The sequence below is a fragment of the Rhea pennata genome, chromosome 4, assembly GCF_028389875.1.
Source record: "Rhea pennata isolate bPtePen1 chromosome 4, bPtePen1.pri, whole genome shotgun sequence".
In the NCBI taxonomy this organism is placed as follows: Eukaryota; Metazoa; Chordata; class Aves; order Rheiformes; family Rheidae; genus Rhea; species Rhea pennata.
The window spans coordinates 76,363,520-76,386,815 of NC_084666.1; the positions used below are offsets into that span (position 1 = coordinate 76,363,520).

A 23,296-nucleotide genomic window follows, 5' to 3' on the forward strand; every position below is an offset into this window, starting at 1 on the left:
AGATGTGTTTTATTCCTGACTAACTCGCCCTCTCCATACATCTCAGGAAGCGAGCCAGGGATCTCCATTTCCTACTCTCTTATTCAGCGCAAGCAGTATTTTTCTTCTTGCTCATCATTCGCAGTAAGAGCCCTCAGGAACATTTCATTCTGCATCCTCCATTATCATCTTACCCAGACATATGGTTAAACGTCATTCAACAGCTATTAGAGAGGCTCTTAGCGTCTCTGCAACCATTCCACCAATGCTCCATGCGCCCTGCTCTTTCACATCGAGTTGAAATTATATACGCTCTGCTTTGCTCTTCACAGATCTCCTGCTTTTTCGTATAAATCACCTTCTCCACGTGCTGTTCTGCGTTACCAGCCCCAAAGCGCCTCTCTGACATTACTCCCAGTGTCCACATTTCATATCCATATAGGACAGTAATCATTAAAACAGCACCAGGTATCTGAGAAAAAACAGTCTCCGTCCAGCGTTTTGACCCAAAACACATGCAGAGAGAAGACATCGCTGTTGACAGTCACTGATCAATACATGGGTTTGTCCAAAAGCTCGCTTTTCAGAAAGAAACCACATGTTGATTTGAACGTCAAAAATAAAACTTCATTTAAACAGCAAGAGATACAGCTGTTGAAACAGCAAGCACACTTTGAACCACCTTCCGTCTCCTCCGCAATACCCAAATTGCCAGTAAATCAAAACCAGCAGCGTGGACTGCTCCCCTCCCTTCGATAATTTTGCCAGCGTTGTGTCACTCTTTCCTGAAGTAACCCTGGGAGGAAATGAGGTAACATGTTTATCCTTTAATCTTGTCAAACAAATAACTCGGCTGCTCTCTAATCGCGCTTTCCTTTTCAGGCCTCCACGACTCGAGTGACCCTGGCAGGGATTCCCCGGTCTTTCACCAAGAGAACGGGCAAGGGCAGCAGAAAATTTGTTTAAAGCACTTGATCTACAGAGGATCGGTTTCGTACCTGAGAACGAAACAACTAACAGCAGCGCGTTCCTCTAAAATTCTGCCTCAACTCTGACTGAGGATTTGGGGGGAAAAAAAAGCATAATGTCATATTTACCAATATACATTCATTCAAAACAAGGTAATCCATACCCGAAACCACCGTTCACACTAAATAAAAAAAATAAGTATCAGGATTCCTTAATGTATGTTTCAGCAATTTTGGCACAGAAGATAATCTCAGGTAAGATTATTCATAAATTCAGTATTTCAAATGCAACGACTATGCTTGATCTCCAGTTCAAACAAAGATACAAAAAACTCTTGGATATTGAGAAACAAATTATGTAATGGAAAACTTAGCCCAAATATTTGGGTGCCAAATCCCAGGACCTTACGCTACCGTAACAATACCGCTTCTCATTAATGGCCATTACGGCACTGTTTCCAAGCATCTTTGGCCACAAGGCACTGGATAAGCTATACAATTATAGAGTTTACTTCCACGTTTTGGTCTTAGATTTGAAAACATTTTATATATATATATATATATATATATATATATATATATATATATATATATATATATTTAAACAGCAATATATGCTTCTTCAGAATTTCAAATCCAAAGAATCAAAACAGATGGAGCATAGATTTAAAGCGGTAGACATGTTCTAATTTTCTGTCCAAGAACATTAAAAAAAAATTCATGAATTATGCTTCAAAGTTTTGTTTGGGTGGACATTTTCATAACAACATTTTATGACGTGTTAGTGGGTTAGTAGTGTCCTTCCTAAAAATGTAGAAATTTTTCTGTATATATATGTGTGCATGCACACACACACAGATATCCTAGTACTGTTAAGTTTTCTCTGTATGCCTGTACCAGAACTCACATTGAAAAAAAACTCTTCAGTGCTAAGCAGCACACACCACATTTACACACACTATTTTTCACTAGTATCAAAATTAATGCAAAAATAACCCCACCTACCACCGGTTGCATCTAAAATACATTTTTCTGAATTCTTACTGAATTTTTAATCGCAAGTACTTTTAAGCACTTGCTCACTTAGCAGAAGCAGGTAGTGATACACCAGTACCACTGAAGAAAAGAAACAAAGTTTCATAAATGAAGAAGAGGATACAATTTTACTTTTTGATCCCCTTTTCAACTCACAGCAACCTATAATCATTTCTTTGTTCGAATCTGTTAACCTCTTCCTTTTAAAGAGGACTGTTCAGGAAAAGCTCACAGTGATCTGTCGGCATTCTTCGAAGCACTTTTGCATACCTGAGCAGGAGGTCACAAAGGAAGTTGTATCCTTGCCATATCCTAAAATCATCCAGGAGTGTTTGTGATACGTCGCTGGAATCTTTGAGAAAACACGAAAGCCCAGCAAACATTTCAACTATTTCTAGGGGAGAAAGGTCATCAGACTGCTGCATGTTCTGAACACACGTGGACAAACATTCTTTTTCTGAAAAGAATTGTGATGAAGAAATTTAAGATTTTACTGACATGGTAAGAAGCAAAATTAGTAAAATAAACATAGCAATAAAGTAACAGTTAAGTAAAAGTAACTATCTTTTATCACATAACATGTAAAGTGACAGAGAGCCTGGAGATGACTAGGGTTCTCAAGTGGCTTCAGACCTGAACTCTAACCTCCTTTTGCCAAACCTCCTCCTCTTATAATCTCTTCCTTTTTAACTGAGAAAACAAATGTATGTTTTAACCTATCTTCTTCCTGGTACTACCTGAAAAGTTTCAACCTGGCAACTCAGCAGAATAAAAAGGCAAATCTGGAAAGCTGATGTAATTCTAACCCCCTTTTCCATTTATAAAACAAAATTATATGAATCATTAACTTAAAAAGCTGTGTTACTGATGTCAGGTAAGACCCTACACATAACCCTTAATACCACATCTTATTGCTGCTGGTTAACTATTCTTTGGCTAGAATATTTGCTTGCTCAAGAAATCTTGAATAAAAGGAGACAGCTTGTCTCATTCTGCATACCTCTCATCCTGGTATATTATAATCAACACTCAGTTCATAGATAAATCCCAAAGCGTTTTCACAACTCCATAGTCAGATTACAGGTTGTACTACTGTTTTAAAAGATAGGCACTTCAATTCCCTGCTATTTTAACTTTCCAGCATTCAGGAGACAAGTGCAAATCTTTCTAGCTAGACTGATCACAGATTTTCCCAGAAGAGCAGATCAAAATATGTGATATTAAAAATGTGATATTATTATTTTGCTTACGATAAAAAGTCCTAACTTCCTTCTCTAATATGAGATGACTCTCTTGACAGAGGTTATCTCAAGTCAGGTTCATTTTTAAATCAATAAGTGAGAGGGAACGCAAACTGGTTTTAACATTGTTTTTCACTTGTTGAAGTCATAAGGAACTCAGACTATCTTCTGAAATGCCAACTTCACTCTTCTGTGGATCAAGCCAATAGGGAAGTGATAACAGCAGTAGCTGCCATACCCTAAATGACACAATCAGGACTTGGTTATTTCATTAGTACATAAAGTTTTCACACATAAACATACACCTTCTACATTCAGCAAAAACCTAGCAAAAAGTTTTTGCAGATGTATGCCAAATAACTATCACCTTCTTAAGTGATGTTTGAAAATATTTAACTGATGACTCTTCAGCACTTTTAAAGGAATATTGGACAATCATATCTCTCTCATTGGAGCTGGAAGCACTCCACCAGTGCAAGAAGAAACAAACTGAAAACCTCTGAAGGGTGTGGGAACATAGTGACATATTCCATGAAATATCAAAACTATTGTGTTCAACCTTAAGATAACCTGCTTTTCAGGGTATATAAGTAATTGCTTGTTTTCCTTTTTCAGTTATTGTAGACTGCTAAAATTTGTGATACTGACGTTAGCTCATTTAAACAGTTGCTCCATCTTTAAACTATACATGCTTTTAGACCAGTCTACAATTTGAAAGCCCTAAATGTAACATTAGAAATAGATTCCACCAAATTTTGTATCTCAAAACCCAAATATCCATGTGATTTTAAACCAATGCAACTCCCATATTTTCATTATCGTAACTGTATTCAAAGCAGCCCCTATGCATACACTCTGTGACACTGGTTGTCATCTTGCTTCGGTAGAGCAAATTATTTGTCACAAACCTGCTGAGCAGCAGTCCTTGCTAAGCAAACCATGAAAAGTTCCTTGTAAAGATAGAGCATGAATAAAGCATTTGTTACGTTAGCTATGAAATCCTCTAACCAGTTACAGAAATATCCCTGTACGCCTACAGCTTCCGTGTGTAAAACAGGACACTTGGTCTCAAATAAGAGCAGGAGACAAAATTGAATGATTCTGGCTGCTTAACCCTGCATATCTGTATATTCTTGCGATTTCATTCCTGAGAGAAAAATTTACTGTTTCTTTTGGCCTGAGCCACGCTCTAGGTGCAACATCCTTGGGTTGGGGACCTTGCAGGGCAGCTGGGCTAGACCATGGAAGAAGAGGTAGGCAGATGCTTCCAGGATGCAAGCAGTAAGCACGTAGGTGTTCAGACTCAAATGTTCCTGTGACCCACACACCATGCTCCCTAGAGCATCGCTAGCGCCTGTACTACCCATGTTTGCTGTTATCAGGGTATGCCAGCCCCTGATGTCCTGGATAACGGAAAGTAGATTGCAAATCACTGGCGGTTGTATCAGTCTGACCTGGTCTCTCCCTCTAAAATGAAAAATGTTTGGGAAAAGAATGTTCTCTGAGCATACCAGAATTAGCTCTCTGGTTTGCTTAATGCACCAGTATTTACTACAGGGCAGTAGCTTTTATGAGCTTCTAATAGCTCAAAGTGAGTCAGCAGAACACACGGTGCTGGTTCCTCTTCCTGTGGCTTCCACAGATGTCCCCACACTTTCCTTGCCAACTAAACAAGCAGCTGGAAGTGAGACGCAGCGAGCTTGCCTTGCCTCTGCAAGGGGCTGCTGCTGCTAATTCAAATGCAGGACAGGAAATAAGAAATTCCCCTTAACCAGCAAAAGTTACAAACTTATGCACCTTCCTAATGACTATTTTTCAATATAGGCAATTACTAAAGTCACCAATAAATAGAAAGGAGTAGGTAGAAAGCCCTTCCTTTTGATTAGCAAAAGCTGTACACCAAAACGTTAGGGGAAACTGCGTTCTGTAGTGTTAAATTGAAATACTGAAGAAGCTGGCTCACCCGCAGACAGCCTTCATTACACAATTACCCTGAAACTTTACCAAGATGGAAATACCTACATGTCTAAACAGAGAGCATGTAAGCCTTCCTAGATGTATTCTCATGCCTATTTTATAAATAAGAAAACCATGAAGGGAAAAAAAAAGCAGATAAAACAACAAACAGTATGTGAGAGAAACATACCATGAATGTATTTTACTACATTGACACTAAGGCCATGGCGCGATATGGTCATTAGTACTTCCCCTGCACTCTTCCTCCAAGGCAGATTATAGGGAGGGCACCATGAGGTTATTGCACTGAATAAAAGCTGGAGATCATCCTTTTGAGCCAGTTCTTCCGCCGGGGACACAAAACTGCACAATTTTACTAAGATCTGAAAGAAAAAGTCATTAAACATCTAACATTAACACTCCCGTCATTGGTACTTATTTCTAAAGATAACAAAAGCTGAAAACAGTCTTCCACTTAGCATAAACATCAGAAAATGAATGCTCTCCTTTTTCCTTGGTCCATTGTTTCTTTAACTCAAACTAAAGACAAGGCTATTCAACACATGGTTATTTCACATCTCAATTCAGTTAAAAATCAGTAGCACAAGATTAGTAGAGGTATTTAAATCTCTTATGCTGGCATAACAATATTTGTTTGGATACTCAGCTTAATGCATTCATGTACAGGCCACTTGTTACCTAATTTACAGGTAGAAATCCTGCAGTGGGGCAGAGGCACTGAAAAGCAAATCCTCGCATCCCATCCTAATGCAGGAAGGGTGATGATGAGCTGTTGACAGAGCAACATCCATATCTTCTTTGCCAAAGGAAAACAGGCAAAACAGTGGGGGCAGGAAAGTTTTCTAAAACAACGCTATAGACCCACCTGGATCTGAATTTCCAAGTTACTTTAAACCAGAAAAAAATGCAGCCACACAGCCAAAGACCCTATGCTGCACTTCCTTTTATACGTTTCAAGGCCATCTATCGTCCGGTTTGTGATTTTGCCCTGAGACTCCTTCCCAGAAAACTGCAGGAAGACATTGCAAAGCCGCCTGCATATTTAGGAGGAGGGCTGGAAACTAAGTCAAAGCAGAACTTGGAAGCTATCCCAAACCTCATCCATTCCAGCTAACTCATGTGACAGCACCATTTTATGGCCCTTGAAGAGCGACAGAAAAAGAGTAGAGAAGCAGTGTATTGACAAGGTACTGAACGTTTATCATTAACGCTTATCATTCGCTACCTCTGATTACCGCTGACAGAAACACTGCAAAGCTATTTCAGAAAGACAGCTCAAAACACATCATAATTTCTGCTTTGGAAGACAGCCTGTTGTGCTAAGATTTAAAGAAGAATCAAGCCACACAACAGGCAAAGGGGTACATTTTCATATAGTGACAGCTTCTGGGCAGGTATTCTAGCTAGTAATTTGGGGAATAAAACTCTTATCTTCATTTTTAATAGAGCTGGTACCAAAATGCCTCACAAGTGTTATTTATACAAACCTCAGCACTGCATTTAGATGCTTGAAGGATATGATTGCTGACAGATCCCTATTTTTTTGCATACCTGGGTACAATAACCCTAAAGGTGTATTCAATTTGTACTTTAAAACTGGCAATGTGAACATTTACCCCATCCTGACAATAGCTTTCAAGCTCCTTCCAACAACTCTGATCATGAACACGTATGGGAATTTCTTTACAACAAGATCTCCATTTGAAACTTCAGAAAGCAGAAGCCAGTCAGATAGAGTTCCTGGTCTCCCTGTCAAATCTGCATACACAGAAACACCTTCAATTCCTCCATACCTGAAGTAAATTGCTTGGGGGGGGGGGGGGAGGAGGTACTGTAACAGTACCAGCAAGCTAAGCTGGTGGATTTCAATACTTAAAGAAGAAGAAGAAAAAAAAACAACGGAGAAGGGAATTTAACCTGAAGTATGCTTGCAGAAAGACCCATCTCGCTAGAAGACAGCGATTTGTGAAGAATCAAGAAAAAGTAAAATACAGTCCAGAGAAAAAGTTTCTGGAGATTTCTCTCATGAAGCCTTTTCATTCTTTTCAAATTTTATAATCTATTTTACCTTTCTTACCTGTACAAAGACTTTCTGTAGTAGCGCTCGGCGCTCTGCGAGAGGTAGCTCATTCTGTGCTCCTCCAACTACCTCAGGCACATGTGGAAGGTCAAAAAACAGATATAGACATTTTACAAGCGTGGAAGGCACTGACATCGTAGTCATGCAGTCCACAGTTTTCTGGAAGAAAAGAAGGAGGAAAAAATCCTTTCAGTGTATTACTACATTGAGAAAGTCACACTCATATATAATTTGCTCAAATGCTAGCTTTCCTTTCTCACATTTTTATGAGGTGTCCACATGACAGTATAGAGCCATCACCTATTCTTGCATACCTACCTGAACTGTAAGCACAGAAGTAGCATTAGAATTTATTTACATCACAACAGCCTCAAACAGCCATAGTTGGGAGCAGTCACTGCACTGAACAGCATAGAAACAAAAACTGACAGTCTCTGCCAACAGAAGCTTACAAGTTAATTAATTACAAGACCTTCAGCCAAGCCCTCATTAGCTATCCATTCTTTGTAATGGTAGAAATGGGAGTGGGAGGAGAATTTGTCAATTTGTGCACGAGCTTGGCAGAAAGATATAAGGATGCATAAGGAGGAAAAGTAGAAGAATATATGGAAACATCAGCGGGAAGAAAAGACAAGTTGAAGTGGACTTAAATACAGATGACGTGTTGAGATATAAAGGCAGATTAGAGTAGATAGAACAAACCATGCAGTTGTCCAGGACATTGCTATGTATCAGCTATCTGACGGGGGGTAACAAAAGCAGAGGCAGTACAGCTTCACGACACAGCTCACCGTTGCTTTTGGCTTCAGAGCAACATGCTCTCCATGAATGAGGAGAGCCAGGGAAAAGATGGAGGAAGGGAGTTATAGCAGAAATTCTGAGGCAGTATAATAAAAAAAGGGTCTTAACAGAGATGAAAAAAGAGTTACAACATCTTTTAGTCCATGTTCACACAGTTCATTCTGGTGCTTGTCTCTCCTCGCAACTTTTTTTTAAGCTCTCAATGAAAACTAACCTGTCCTGATGAAGCTAGTAAATTAATTGTGGTGAGCAGCATCCAACCTCTACTTGCTTCTTCACTTTGATTGACCTCCAGAAACTGGACTATGGCACGACTAGCAGCCTCTGTAGGGGGGAAAAAAAATAAAGAAAAAAAAAAAAGCAATAAAAATTAAGTTTGAAAAGCTAGTGCGGAACACACATCATCTCCACAGTCCAAACGCTGTGCAGTAATTCAACTCTGTCTCACTGCCTGAGAATAGATCTAAGTTCAGGCCTACAATTTCCAGAAGCACTCTTCAATACCCTTCCACATGTACTTGGCGTCAACACTAATGAGGTCACCAAAAATACACTTTCACATCATGTATCGTATTTTAAAGCAGCAGGTATATTTCAATAACATACAACAACCTTTTATATATATATATATATATATATATATATATATATATATATATATATATATATTTCAGCTTTATGAAACATGAGGCACCATTTTTCAAATGCAGGAAGTCGTCACCAGTACATACTGGTTTCAGTGGGAAAAATCTAATACTTAATTTCTGGGGGAAAAAACTAAACAAAACAAAAAACCAACAATGCACTGAATGGAAGGAGAGGTGCAGAAAGACAAAACTAATAAAAAAAGCAGAAACAGAAAGTAAAATTAAGAGGAAGACCAACAATTACCACATCCTCATTATAATTTTTTTTTGTTAAGATGAAAAAAAAATCAAGCAAATCATGGCTAAATATTATAATCAAGTGACTGCTTCTGGAATCAGATACTACTACTTACCAGTCAGAGCCAAACAAACATTTAACTGAGAAAACAAGTTACCAGCCCCAATAACAATGTAAAATCCTAATTGATTGAAATCTAAAAACACACGTGTCTTCAGAATTCTGTAATGCCAGTCATGACAGCTGCACATCAGCTTAAAACCATCTTTCATTAATAACTGCAAATCAGTCATGTTCAATACATTTAGGTTGAGCTAGGACAGAAAAGGAGAGTGCACGATATTGCTAAAAGAGAATTACAGTGGAATTTAAAAGAGGGGGAGTAAGTCAACAACTTATTGCAAGGAGAATCCAATTTTAATCTTGCTTTGTCTGTCCCGCCTGCTGTCAGCTGCCCCAGTAAATACTTGTGAATGAGTTTGCTCTAAGGTAATACAGTATATATGCCAACATATTTATTAAACTTCTAACATTAACTGCAGTTACAGGAGAATTCTCTGGAGAACCAAATTTGAAAGCTTATAGAGTAGATGATCCTAAAACACTTCTGCAATTGATTGACTTACGTTCAGAACAAAGTTTTCACAAAAGAGACAGTCGTCATGATGAGCCAAACCTGTCAACCATTGCATGTACTGGTGAATCAACATAACAGAAGACTAGGGTGTGATGAAATATTTTTATTAATAGAAGCATAGCCAGAAAAATCAAGGGATTTCAAAAAATCAAAGCCCTCCTAAATTCATGTTCCAAGCTGAAATACACAAAAAGACAGAGATATTTATGTAATAAAATCCATATTTGTTCCATTTGTGCAATGGCTATTTTTTCCATGTTATGGGCTTATTCCTGTGGTGATACCAAACTCCAGCACGAGACTGGCTGAGATAAACCAAAGCCTGAAATACAAGTTGAAGGGTATGGCAATTTTTAACTCCCTCACAAAAACGCAGACATACAGCAGCTTTCCACTGCACCAACCTGAAGCACCTGGTAGGCTCTCTGGTTTTTCAAAACAATCGATCCAAAAATATTAAGTGGGGACAAGCAGCTAACGAGAGCCTAGCTTAGAAATCACGACGGACGTGTCAAAGCCAAGGTTCTTGTATTTCAACTATATGTAAAATGCCAGAATTCATGCTAAAAGCCATTTTTCTAAATTCTCAGAATCAAACATGTCGAAAGCACATGCTGCTCCTCCAGGGACAATGCCCTGCCAGCCCAAATTAGGTGCAATTTAGTAGCCCCCTTCTTTTTCCACTGAACGTATGCAGAGCCAGGAAATTAGTGCCTGACTGTGAGCATGCAGAACGGTGCTAAATAGGGTATGCAGAGCCTCCCTAGAGCACATTTTCAAAAAGCACTTGGAACATGTGTTCTTTCAGTGATTTTTCTTTTCTTTTTTTTTTCTTTTTTTCTTTTTTTTTTTTTTAAGTGAGACTCAGAGGTTAAGTATGTGCTTCTGCAAACGTTATCAGGCTGCTGGCATCATAGATGACATAGCAGTTGAACACTATAAATAGCAGTCTCAAAACTGTCAGTCTTGATTAAACATTATCTAAAACACAGACAGAATTTTAAGTGCAGGAAGAAATTCTCTTGTCATCTGCTCTGAGCAAATTTAATAGCACCATAGATCAAAATTCATTTCTATCATCAGTACCAGCCTTATTTTAATTTCTCGTACTATTTCCCTTGTGTTCAAGTAATCTTTCAGGTGTAACATATCTGTGGCACCCCACTGAGACATCCTTACCCCCTTAACCTCCGCAGAAGAAATCACATAATCTAGATTTTGGACAAGACAACTAGTAGAGACGGCAAAGGAGCAAAAAGAAAAATCTCTAAAATATGTATGTACACATCTCGATAGTTATGCAAATGTACGCATAAATACGACCACAATTATGCAGTTACACAGTTAATAGAGTAGCTAGATTTTTCAAACAGGAGGCTTAGAAGCTCAATATATCCGAACAATGGAAGAAATTTCATAGATGAGAGATAAAACAGATGCTTTGTGTCCCGGACTTCACAAATGCAGCAGATGAAAGCAACGGGTAAGACCCATTCAGATTACTAGCAACCAGCAGCACAGCATTACAAGGCAAAGCTACCGCCTATAGCAACAGCAGTAAGGACAAATTCAGGACATGCAGCTTTTTGCTAGCATGGAAAACAAAACATATTCTCATTGTACTTTTGTACAGGGGTATTGTTACACTAAGCGGAAGAACTGTGTAAGGTAAGTAGGAGAAAAACATGAATGCACACCAAAAAGCTATCACAGTAGGGTAATGAAAGGGGGGAAAAGACAGTCAAATTAATGAACACCTTCTCTGAATATTCCTCCAAGGAGCCTCTCCTACTTCACATGGGGAATGCTTGCAGAAAAAGTCAGGCGCCCAGAAAGAGTTAGAAGATACGAATAGTTTCAATTGCCTTGCCAGTAAGAGAGAAATATCAACCTAAACTGAGATGATGAAGTCTTCCTTGAACTCGAATCCTGGACAGTGCAACGCTGTCACTACAGACGGGAGATATGAAGTAGCTGATGCCTCTGCAGCATCCAACGTGGCAAAAACAGCGGGCTGCTCATCAAACGATGAACAACTCAACTGGGCCTGCATTTAGCCTCACTAACACAGCTGATAAAAGAAATTGCTTTCTAGGATCTCTTGGCAAGAACAGCGCTGAGCCACAATATTGCACTACACTTGCCTTGGATAAGGTCTCGTTAATGGCATCAAAGATTACTTTAAGGATAACAACAACAACAACAACAAAGTAACAAAATGTAGCAGTGGTTGATCAGGATTGACTCCTGCTCACTATCCAACAGGATACTGCTTTACCTTTGAAGCAATTTCAATAAACGAACATTCAACACGGAATCACTTCCACAGGACAGGAAAAAAGTTATAATGAAAAAATCAGACACCTAGTTAGAGCATGTTAAATCATTTTTGATCTCTTCTCTCCTCTGAAAGAGGACAAGTTACCTAACATGCCAAAAGAGACAGAAACCATCCCCTAAGTCCACTTGTTTTTTATTCCCAGTCTTTCAAGGAGAAACGGATGCTAGATATATTATCAAAAAACTTGAGACTTCATTATGGGAATGGCCTGAGAACTGGAGAGGTTAAGAACATTTCTTGAACTACTATCCACAATTATCCAAAGCGCAAGTTATACTTGAACAGAAAAGCAAACAAAAAAACCCACTTTAACACTTGTGTATCTAAAAGCAGCATAAAATTAGTTCTGCTGATGCATGACAGAGCTTAACCACAGTGAAAATGAAAAATAAAAACAGTATGAAGATCAATGGAATTTTAAAATGAACAAAATAAATACAGACAGTGTCAGATGCAGAATACAAATCAAAAGCACTGATGCAGTTTCCTGCAATGGTTAGACATTATGAAGATAAATGGTTACCAGTTTAGTCTCCCAAAGTGGTTTTAAACTGAGATAAGGTTATCAGTTCAAGATACGCCTAAGGACGTTAAATGCATCTAGTTAAATTAAGAAAAAAAAAAATCACGAGGCAGAAGCAACGGGAAAAGTTATTTCTGGAGGAAAAGAGGGATTAGCTTCAGTCTAGAGGTACAGTGAAATAAATAAATCCAGCATGAAGTAGTAAATACTATGACAAATTCATTCAGAGAGCATCACAAATATGGAATGAAACGTTGAATGAAATCAATGCTGTGAAACAAGACAGAATCGAGTTTAAAAGGTACGTAAAACATTGATATAAACAGAGTCGCACGTTCCACCATATGTATAATTAAATTTCAGAGTGCTTTGTTTTTAAAGTGTATTAAAACGAAAAAAAAATCCAACTTCTGAATTTGGTTTTAAAAGGGAGTAAAAATGGCTCAGCCCTTCTATGAACCCTCTCATTCTTCAATTTTCTGCCCTTTGCACAGGTTTTACAGATTGTCCCCGCAACTACTAATCCATATGCTGTCAGGGGAAGTACTTCAAATCCTTGGACTTGGCCCTCATTAAGGACACCATTCTGAACCCCCCTGCTCTAAGGAAGTGCTTCCTGTATCCTGATACGTTAAATTATGGGAGCTGTCACAGTATCATTCGGTGTGCTTGAGATACAGGTAATACAGAACTGAAAAACTAGTATTAATAAAGGTGGAATAACTACTGCAAGGTACCAAATTGCAGATTGCATACTCTCATCTGCTGAAATGTGAGCAGTTATCAGTGCAAAGGAGAAATATATAAGCTTGCCCCGCTTCTTCTTTCTGTTTTGCCAGCATCTGCTATTGGCCACAGCCCGAATACAGCACTGGGCTACATGATTCCCGGTTTGCTCCACGGAGGACACCTTGAGCACTTATTTTCCAAGTTTCCAACGCAAAACTATTCAGTAGCTTGGATGCTCACATACAAGGTATGCATCCTCACGGAAAGGACAAGCCGAGAGGGGCCCCGAGCTTGTTCAGCTCACGGCACCCACGCCACGGACACACTCCCTCGCATCCGCCCGAGTATCGGCCACGCCAGCAGCCGGGACTTGCAGGACCCCGCCGCCTGCCCCGGCACACCTAGAGCGCCTAGGGCCCGGCACGCCGGCCCTGCCGTCCGGCCTGCACGGACCCTCGGAACTCGCCACCGCTCGCGGGCGGCTTATTTCTGCGGTGGGTCCGAATCACGACGACGACGTGCCAGAGGCGCTAAAACACGCCATTCAAAGATTCCCGGCGCACCTACTTTGATCTGCAGCCGTGACAACCACAGAGGAACCGGCCGCATCCTTGTAAGGCTTGCGAGGGTCCTCGCAGCTTGTAAGGGTCATAAAACAGAAGTGTCGCTTCCCCCTCAGCCATTAATAGTCAAATTTATCCAGCGGTCCCTGCACATTTTTGCAGCAGTTTATTCTTTTCAGCCCTCAGCCAAAAGCACTTACAAAAGACAGGTTCGTTTCCAGACTCAGACTATGCTGGGAACCGACGAGCTTGAACACATTTTAGCATGGTACTACCAGGTTCTTTCGACCACTTCGGACACAAAATCGGATTTCTTTGCTAAGTATTCAGTGGCAAAACACCTGAGAATGCAGAGACTTAACTGCAGCCCCACCAACTTCCAAAACAGACTGGGTACTCTCCGAGACAAGGGAAACCCACGTGCAAACCCGCACAGATACGGCTACTGCTGTGGTCTGCAAAGTATCGCGGGAAAAGCCTAAAAATACAAGGTAACCTAATTCAGTTTCAACTTCTTCATTTTTATTACTCCGAGGTACGTTTGTACAAAAGAAAGAATACCACTGAAGCAGTAGTTGAACGCAGAGCTACAAGTGCAGTATTAAGCGACTACTGATGATAGAAGGCTGGCACAATTACTACTGAATCATGAAATACTGTTCTGAGAAAACTACTACAGTTTGCCAAGAACCACCGAGATATGTCATAGCTACCAGCATAAATATTCAAAAGCCCGATTGAAAAAAGTCACGCTGTGCTCCATTAAAAGACAGGGAAAAAAAAATCCTTCAGGTAACACCTATCATACCACATTCCCAAGTGTAAAATACTACCAAGGAGTTTAACTCTTTACAGATAGAATGTAAATGCTTATAAGATTTTTCCCCCCTCTTGTTAACTATTTAAAGTTAATTGTTGATAACATTTGTAAGAAAAGCTCATCTCTAAAAGGAAGCTCAACAGTTTGATTGCTTCACATCCTCAAGGATTTGCGTGTGGATGTTATCAGAGACAATATCCAGCATTCAGATCCTAATGAGCTTATTCAGTTTTAAAAACATACTAAGAGACGTAATTGCCTGTTAATAGGCTATGAGCATAGGCAGTATCTTTTGTCATGGCACACAAAAGGATTGCAAGTTTAAGAAAAACAAGGCAGTTCAGTCCACAAACACAGTATTACGTCTCTAAAAGCGTACAGACTCTAACCTTCCTGTGGATATCTGAATAAGAAATAGTGTTTTTTAGTTTGTGTGGGTCCAGTCTTTTTTTTTTTCTTTTCTTTCCCCCCCTTCCCCTTGACTCTACTGAAATGATTATTAACCATTCAAAAACTGCCTGTTCTTCCACCGATTATCACAGGGCGTGGAAGTGAGTCACATAAGCAACACAGGTTTTTAAATTTATTAGGAATAAACTTAAATTACGGATTCCTACTCAAATCAGTTAATCCGAACGATCATGTTTCGAGTATGAAATGATGCTTCAGAGGTTGAATTACCTGAGGAAACTGTGTACTTAAAACCCTTGAAGTATAGCCAGGTATACTAGTTTGCCTGCAGAAGTAGCTACCGTAGCCTCCTGCCTGTTTGGGATGGACACTTATATGCCCTAAAGGCACCTAAAAAAACAAAAGGTCTAACAATTAATATACAACAGAATTCGCATGTGGTTAATGTAATTAGGCAAAGGGCATAAATTTGGATTAGCTGTAGCAGGAACCCATTCTCTAGTTTGAATGAACTCCAGAGGTTCATCCAGCGGCTCTGTGGTTAATTCAGGTCTTCACATGTATTGTGAACGCAAAGAAAAACAAGAACAATATTAATTCACATATAGCTGTGAAATCTGCAAGGTAAACTACCATTTACGTTTTCTTAGTATTTTCAAAGTGGTATTTTAAGCCAGCATGGTCTCAGAGGAGGCTGCTATTAACATTTATCAGGAAGGAGGAAAAATTGCAGAGTTTCACGCGCACATGGAGATTGCCAATGTGCATTTAGGTGGAATCAGTTCTATTCTTTCTTTATTTGGTCCTCTAAGATGTTCTTTGTGCATCGGCTTACCTCACATTTCACAGTTTCAAGTTAAAAAATGTAATGAATTTAAAACCTTTGAAAACTAATACCTTTGAAAAAGGTATTTCTCAGGCTATTTAAGGAAAAAAAGACAAAACACACTAAGTTGAATAGCTGATAAACTTTTAGTTCTCTTCTTGTAGGCATGCTTCTCATTAATAGTATGTCTCCATCCCTCCAGAGTATGGAGCAGAACACACTCAATATAAATAATTATCTGATTTCTCTGTCATAGGAAAGTACTTTCTGTAACAAACCGATAGCAGTAAAGACTGTACCACTGAGGAGGGTAATTATCTAATAAGATAAAACCATGAAAATCTATTATGTACTTTCAATAATGCTGGACTCAAGCTCTCAAAAATCACAGTATTTTGAAGTTAAAAAATAAAGTTGTTAAGCAAAAGTTACATGACACTAGTGACAGGCAAAGACTAACAGTTCACTGATATATGTACAGAAGCTGACATAAGACATAACTCATGTTGTGATGGGACATAAAGAATTTGGAGAGGAAAAGTTTCCTCATCCATCCCCTGCTCTGCCTCAGATTCTACAGAATGTGATCACTGCTCACCAAACTATATATTAAATCCTGATCTACTTTTCAAAGTTTGGTTAAGGCTTTTTAGCTGAAAACAGTCAGTTCCATACTCTGGCATAAAAATGGAAACCAAATAGTATGTGTAGAAGCATATGAAAAGCATATGATAAAGTTTAAGAGGAAAGCAATTAAACTTCTGAAACAAATCCCTCATTTTGGGCCAAGAGTCAAAAAATCTAAAGCGTGCCAGTAGCAAAAATAAATTGGACAAAGTCTTAAATCATCCTTAAATTTTCCTGAGGCTGCATCTGGATATAGAGGGCTGTTCTATAACAGCTTCCCAGAACAGAAAAGCTATATTACATCTCCATTTGAAGGAGTGATTTCCTTTCTTTAGTAACAGAATTCTGTAAATGCTGGAATTCAATCACCATAAAACCTAGTAATTTCACTGAACTAGAAGGCAGAATTAAAATTTTAAATAAATCTAAACTTTGCAAGTTTTTTTTTTTATTATTTTTTAGTTTTAAGTCCAAGGAAAAAAAATAAAAGAAATGGAATTCTTCAATGTCTGCACTTTTAAGAGTGTCTGAATCTTTACAATAGGGCTTCTGATGAGCAGAAGCTAATCAAAAAAACCTCACTTAGCTTCACATTAGTAAGAAAAACTTCAAAATCATTTTGCATAGATTGTCATGTATCTTCTTTCATACTGTTTTCAGTTTAAGCAATGTTTACAAAGTACAAATGTTTCCACGTACAGTATTTCTGGCACGATGCACCTCTCAAGGTACTCAAGAAAACCCCAAGAATTTTTATTTAATCAGTGTATCAAGAAGTATGTATCAGTCTCAGAAGAGTTTTAACACATAGGACTGCAAGGAATGAGATTTAACAGCTTATTAAATAGTCATTTACTGAGAGCAAAACACAACAGTCTGGTCTGGCCAAGAATCACTAAGCAGTTGCAGTGTATGAGCTATTAGAGCTTCTTATAAAAAGTCTAAAATAGGTTTTATTGTCACAAGCCTTAGCCATCTTGATAACAGAGAAAACACTACCACTTTCTTCCTAATAAAAATAATGGTATTCATTACATTAAAGCTCTTGAAAGCATCAAACTGTTTTTTTTAAGTCACTCTGGTACATTTCCCAGGGAGGAAAGAAAAAATAAACAACAAAAATCTACCTCTGATGTTGGTGGGATAAACAGCTAAGCAGAAATACAGCTTAAGTAATAAACATGTAAAAAAGGCCATTCTCAGCAGATCCCACTGGGCTACCAGGCATCAGAGATTTTCCTTGAGAAAAAAAAAAGTTCAAATGAACACCTCCTAACACCTCCTACAGCCATCACTGCCGTCGGACATTCATTTCCCCAAAAAACTTAGAGAAAAGATATTTTGGTCTTATTTACCCACAGAAAACAGGCTTTGTCTACTGTATCTGATTAACCATCTGGAATGCTTTACTGTTATTCACTCTACTTGAAATGGAAAGAAATTGTAATTGGCACAGTTTGTGACTCCTGATTTAACATGCAATAATTTGCAGTCTTTTCCAGCTCAGTATTTCCTTATTTACCATCAGATCCAAACTGGGAATGTAGCTAAGATCTTAAAAATATTTGAGAGAGAGAAATTTGATACTATTTGAAAGTGCTATTCCTTCCCTATAACAATACTGTCAGAAGAATGCCAAAGAAGAAAGCTAATGAAAAATGCTTTCTCAGAGAATTGTCCTCTGCCATGCAACTCCCAGTTAAGTGGGCAGGTTTTTCCACACTCAGGGTTCAAAAAAAAAAAAGAACCAAACTCCTCCCTACACTTAATAAACAGAGCAAAAGAGGAATCCAGTATCTTTTTTCTAGGTTTGGAGGTTTGGTCCTAATTTAAGACCTTTTGCACTTCTGCATCTTCTTGCTAGTTTCTGCGCCTATAGTAATGTAAAATGTTCATGGTCCAAAAACATACATACCTGAGCAACAAAGCACTACACTGAAGTGTGTTACTTCAGCAGGCACCTCAGCCACGCGACAGCAGCTGTCCACACATGTGCTCTTTGCCACCTTCTACTAGCAGGTGATACAACCTAGCTTACTACTCCTCCTCTGACCAGTGGTGAGGTTTCTGCAGCTTCACTGTGTATATAACCTGGGGAGGAAACCACTCATCTTCCTCTTACTCTGAAGCAGTGGCACATAACATATCTTTAGTGTGAGCACTTCAATTTTAGTGCCTACACAACTGCTGTTGTGGCGACTCATGATATTCTACTGACTGACCTCAAATTCGTGATGCACTTCTCCCAAGGCCCACGCTCATACCCCGTGCAATACCTGTGGACTTATTTGATGCTCTCCGTCGAATCTCCGTCACCATCAATCGTGACACTTGAGTAGTAAACTGCAGGAGGTCAGAAAATTTTTCTGTCATTGTACTTGGAGGAGCATTTCCAAACACCTAGGAATAAGAAAAAATATATGCATTAAAAAAAAAAAACAGCTGAGAAGGAGCGGAAAGACCTACGACCTCCCTCTGCGAGGAAGGAGTTATTTCTACTAAAGTTTTTCGTTTTTTTCTTTTCGTGCTGTATTACTCCTCCTCCGCACTGTTTTTCACGGTGCATGCTCCAAGATACATTCACAGTTGGAACTGCCATCATACATGGAAGAAAGATCCAATGGAGAGAGGGGAGAAAGGGGAAAACAAAAGACTTTTCTAGCAAGACGAAAGTCCCACAGGACCCCAAAAGATTGAAATTCCACATAATGGAGTAAAGACCACAGCAAGTGCTTCAAAGGAGTCCTGTTTTTAATCTGACCAAAAAATCTGAAAATCAGGAGAGAACTGAATGTACAGAACATCGGGTTTAAAATCTTCATTGGTTTCCAGAATTTTTCTGATTAGATGATTGTTTTTTAAAAAAATTTACCTTCCATGTAAGACTCCATTCGAAAAGCAGTGTCCATCCATATGCTCAACATGCTCCTTTTTACTAAAATGGTCCTGATAAAACCATAGCACTAGATGCTAATTAACAAATGAAGCATGTAATCCAAAATCTCAACTTTCAGAAGTTGTTCCTCAAATTCTAGTATCATCACATGTGCCAGTGCTGAACAAACCAAAAGTCAGGCTGAACGATCTCAACACTTCTCTATCTGATTTCCCCTTCACCACGGCTAATTGCATAACCTGCAGCTTATGCAGGACAAGCCAGGATGTGTAATAGCTTACAGTATTTTTCTAGGAAAACTTCATTTCAACGTGTTATATTTGCATCTCAGGATGAGGATGCAACGTACAGCAGTATAAATCATTTGGATTCACCAGCTGTTTTATCCTCCTTTGCTTCCCCTGCATCACTCAGGGCTTAATATTGTAGCTGAGCTACCAGTACAGTTGGCTGAGGTCGCTCTTAATTAAGGACCACCAGGGAAAATCATTGTATTATAGCAAACAGATACAAGATGTTTGGAGTATTGAGTTACCTTGGAACTCCAAAATTATCAAAGAGAACTGAAAAGCTGGAAGTATATTAGAGTAATATGATTTTAATTTGACTTCTTTCTCTTAGTATCAATTCCTCTGGTGAATTATAGAATAGCCAGAAGAATTTTTCCAACTTCTTTACATTTCAAAACCATGAGTAAATGGAGCCAGAACGACAAACCTGTAGTTAAACATTCAGTTTGCTCCCTATGAAAGTATCTTTCACCAAGAACTTAAAGAGTTTCTTACAACTTCCTGCATTAACTCCTGGTTCCTCTGAGAGCCTCTAACTTCCACAATACCACGCGAGGTGAAGAGGTCCTCGAAACATGCCCATGCACCAGCATAACCTAACCAAGGCTAACAAACCTAGCACGTGAATAAGCAGAATATCTTGCCACCATTTACCATTCAAAGCTCTTGCACGCAGACCTGCCAGTTTCCAAATCAGGAAGCCAAGAAAACAGAAAAACTAATAGTATTTCCTGTCCTACGGTTGCCTTGAGGGGCTACTAGGCTGCAGGAAGCATGGACAGTTCAGAGTTATGGTAACGGCTGACTGGGGTGAATTGGTCTTTTGGGTTTTTTTTTTGTTGTTGTTGTTGTTGTTCTTTTCCCCATAAGCAAAGTTTGCAACATCTAAAACAAGTTTCTGACTTAGTATTTTGGTATACACTTTGATTAAAAGCACTAAATAAATAAATAAATAAATAAAACCAGTATGAATTTAAGAATAAATCATCTTTTTAACAAGGAAAAGCATAGTTCTTGCAAGAAAATTTAAACAATTTACTTGGAGAGCGCTTAACTCAAAAATAGCCTCTTCATCAGCTCATCTACGTTTTGGTACTGTAAAAGTTTTACTACAGCCAGAGTAATACAGTGCAGCACACTGCCATGCTGCTGCCAGGAATGGCGTTCACACGGCTTGCAGAGATCTAAAGGAGTCTTCTGAATACTCTTCTTTTCCAGAGGGCAAATCTTTTGTGAATGATGTGCTGATTTAGCTTTTTATTAATATGTGGTTCATCCCTTCTTAAGCCTTTCTGAACAAAGAGGAGACAGAAACGGTCTGTAAACTCATTCATTAATGTAACCGACAAGATGGTTTGAACTATAGCATACTTGAGACATGTTATATCTATAAACAGAAGTAAGTTAGAGGGTATTTCAGCTGCTCTGGGTTTACCAATAGATAATTCTAAAAATATCAGAAATAAACCTGGAACTGCTGCTCACATAAAATTTTAGGTACCTTTCAGACAAAAAAAAAAAAAAAAAAAAAAAAAGTCATGCAAAGTCAGCAGAGCAAGGAAAATCTGTCATATTGACAGTGGCATATGAATGAAACTACTCTTAAGAGTTATTTGACATAGCACGTGTTTATCTTACTCATCTGCCAAGTACACTCATAGTATGCTCCTGGTTATCTGGGATATGAAGGATTTTTTTTGTTTTAAAAAAATATATATTTCATAATCATCATTAAATGTTTTAAACAAAAGTACTCCTCTGTAGCTTTCCAGAGAACAAATCCCACTGCATGGCTCCAAATCGCAGGTTTCTCATACTTGCCTTTTTGCTCAAGTTTATAAAATTGCTGTCTGCACAGCAAGCGACTGTCAAAATTGCACGTCACATTGCACTAAGAAAATAACACGCACATTTTGCTCCTTTTTCAAGAAAAAAGACAAATGTTGATGCACACATTTTAGAACACCTCAATGATTAACTTGTCATAGCAGTCTCAGCTGTTCTTTTCTTAAATCGTATTATTCACTATATACCTCCACTACCTCAGGACTTGCCCACACCAAGATCAGCTCCACGCACAACTTTGGACGGGCAGTTTATCTCTGCTAGGAAATACTCTTGCTAAGACCAGGGAAAAAATATCCTCATCTGTCATTCCAGGAGGCTTTTATTAGTGCTATATCCTATCTCAACTTCACTATTACCATTAGTAACATATCAAAACATATCTGGTTTGTAGGACAGCTCAAAATGTGAGATTTGGGTTTCTTTTGTGAAAACATTCCCCAGAAACCTCCATCAAAAGTGTGTTTAAATCCTGCTGCTTGAGGAGACAGGCTATGAAACTACCTTCATGAGTTTACTTTCAGTTCCCTTTGTGTACATGTTGGTTCATATAAGCACTACAAAAAAAAAAAAAAAAAAAAAAAAAAAAAAGTATCCAACAGCTTTCCATTGAAAAAATGTTATGTTTTCCCCTATTACAACTGAAAATCCAAACAAACAGATTGAACCATGCAACTCCTCTAAAAGACAAAGCTTTTGATAGAGGTAGATGCAGAGATAGCTGTGCTTGGTAGCTAAAGAGTGGAATAGCTCTTGGGTGCACCGGTTATTTAATTAGCTGCCACGAGCCACTTGGATGTCTGCGACGAGCCAGATAACTTTCATTGCCCTAGATCTCTGCATTCAATAAAACTGATGCTTCTTTCAAGACTTCTTCCTGGTTTTCACATCCTTTCCACGCCCCAACAGGAACCACTATAAGCAAGGCTCCTACAAGCTAGTAATTTCTGGATACAAAAAAAAAGTATTGAATATAGATATCACTGAGTCAGGTCCCCACAGGCCTGAGAATTAGACCTTTGTACCGTATTAAAAAAAATAAAGTCTCAAGCTTCCTGTCAAACACCTACAAGCTCTCTCTTTCAACACCTCCTGACTCCACACACGAGATACTTCAATGTCTACGTCAAGGTGCGAAACAGAAGTCTTGGCCTGAGCTTGATTGCTCACTTGGGGTTTTCTCCTCATAACACAGACACCCTGAACCTGTAACAGATAACACTTTTATGGTACACCACTATGGACTCCAGTGGAGACAGCAACCCAGAAAGTACTCAATCTCATTTAAACCTACTAAGCAGAATGGATAACTACAAAGAAAACGAGGGATTCGGAGTCTTAATTTGAATCAAGTTATTAACTAATAGCTTGAAATGATGGCAGAAAAGGAGTACTGTTGAAAAATGAGAAAATTTCAAAAAAGGAAGGCCTGACAAAGTTTAGAGTTTCCTCTAAATGAAAGTAGGTCTCAGAGAGAAAAGCTAGCTCAGAATTCAGAGTGAATCAAGGTTTATCAACTCTCCCACTGAATATTTTACATAAAACGCCTTAGAAAGTGAAATATCTTCCCTTTTCCACTTTTTATTCCAATCATTTTCTGAGCAGGTCTTTGCAGAGTTGCCCTACAGAGTTACAAAACTAGCAGGATTGTTCCAAAACTATCTGTTGCACATATAGTTCGCATTCTAGAAAACTAAGACTAGATGAACCAAGGAAGCCATATAGGATTTTACACGCAAATCTCAAAAGAAGAAGGTGGCATAAACCAGGAACACAGGGAAACTGTGGAAGTAGCAAACAGTATGCAGTAAGAGAGGCAGTA

At 38.7% G+C, this 23,296-nt stretch overlaps 1 protein-coding gene across 2 annotated transcripts in view; it reads right to left on the minus strand.

Moving 5' to 3' along the window:
- The window catches only part of WDFY3 (WD repeat and FYVE domain containing 3), a 177,237-nt gene that overhangs the window by 102,195 nt on the left and 51,746 nt on the right, over positions 1-23,296 (minus strand). For both annotated transcript variants that reach the window (XM_062574355.1, XM_062574354.1), the window contains exons 4-8: positions 18,720-18,843; positions 8,296-8,405; positions 7,278-7,439; positions 5,370-5,562; positions 2,253-2,439 (exon numbers count right to left, since the gene is read on the minus strand). In XM_062574355.1, coding sequence (XP_062430339.1) covers positions 2,253-2,439; positions 5,370-5,562; positions 7,278-7,439; positions 8,296-8,405; positions 18,720-18,843 — 776 coding nt within the window. The remainder of the gene's footprint in view (positions 1-2,252; positions 2,440-5,369; positions 5,563-7,277; positions 7,440-8,295; positions 8,406-18,719; positions 18,844-23,296) is intronic.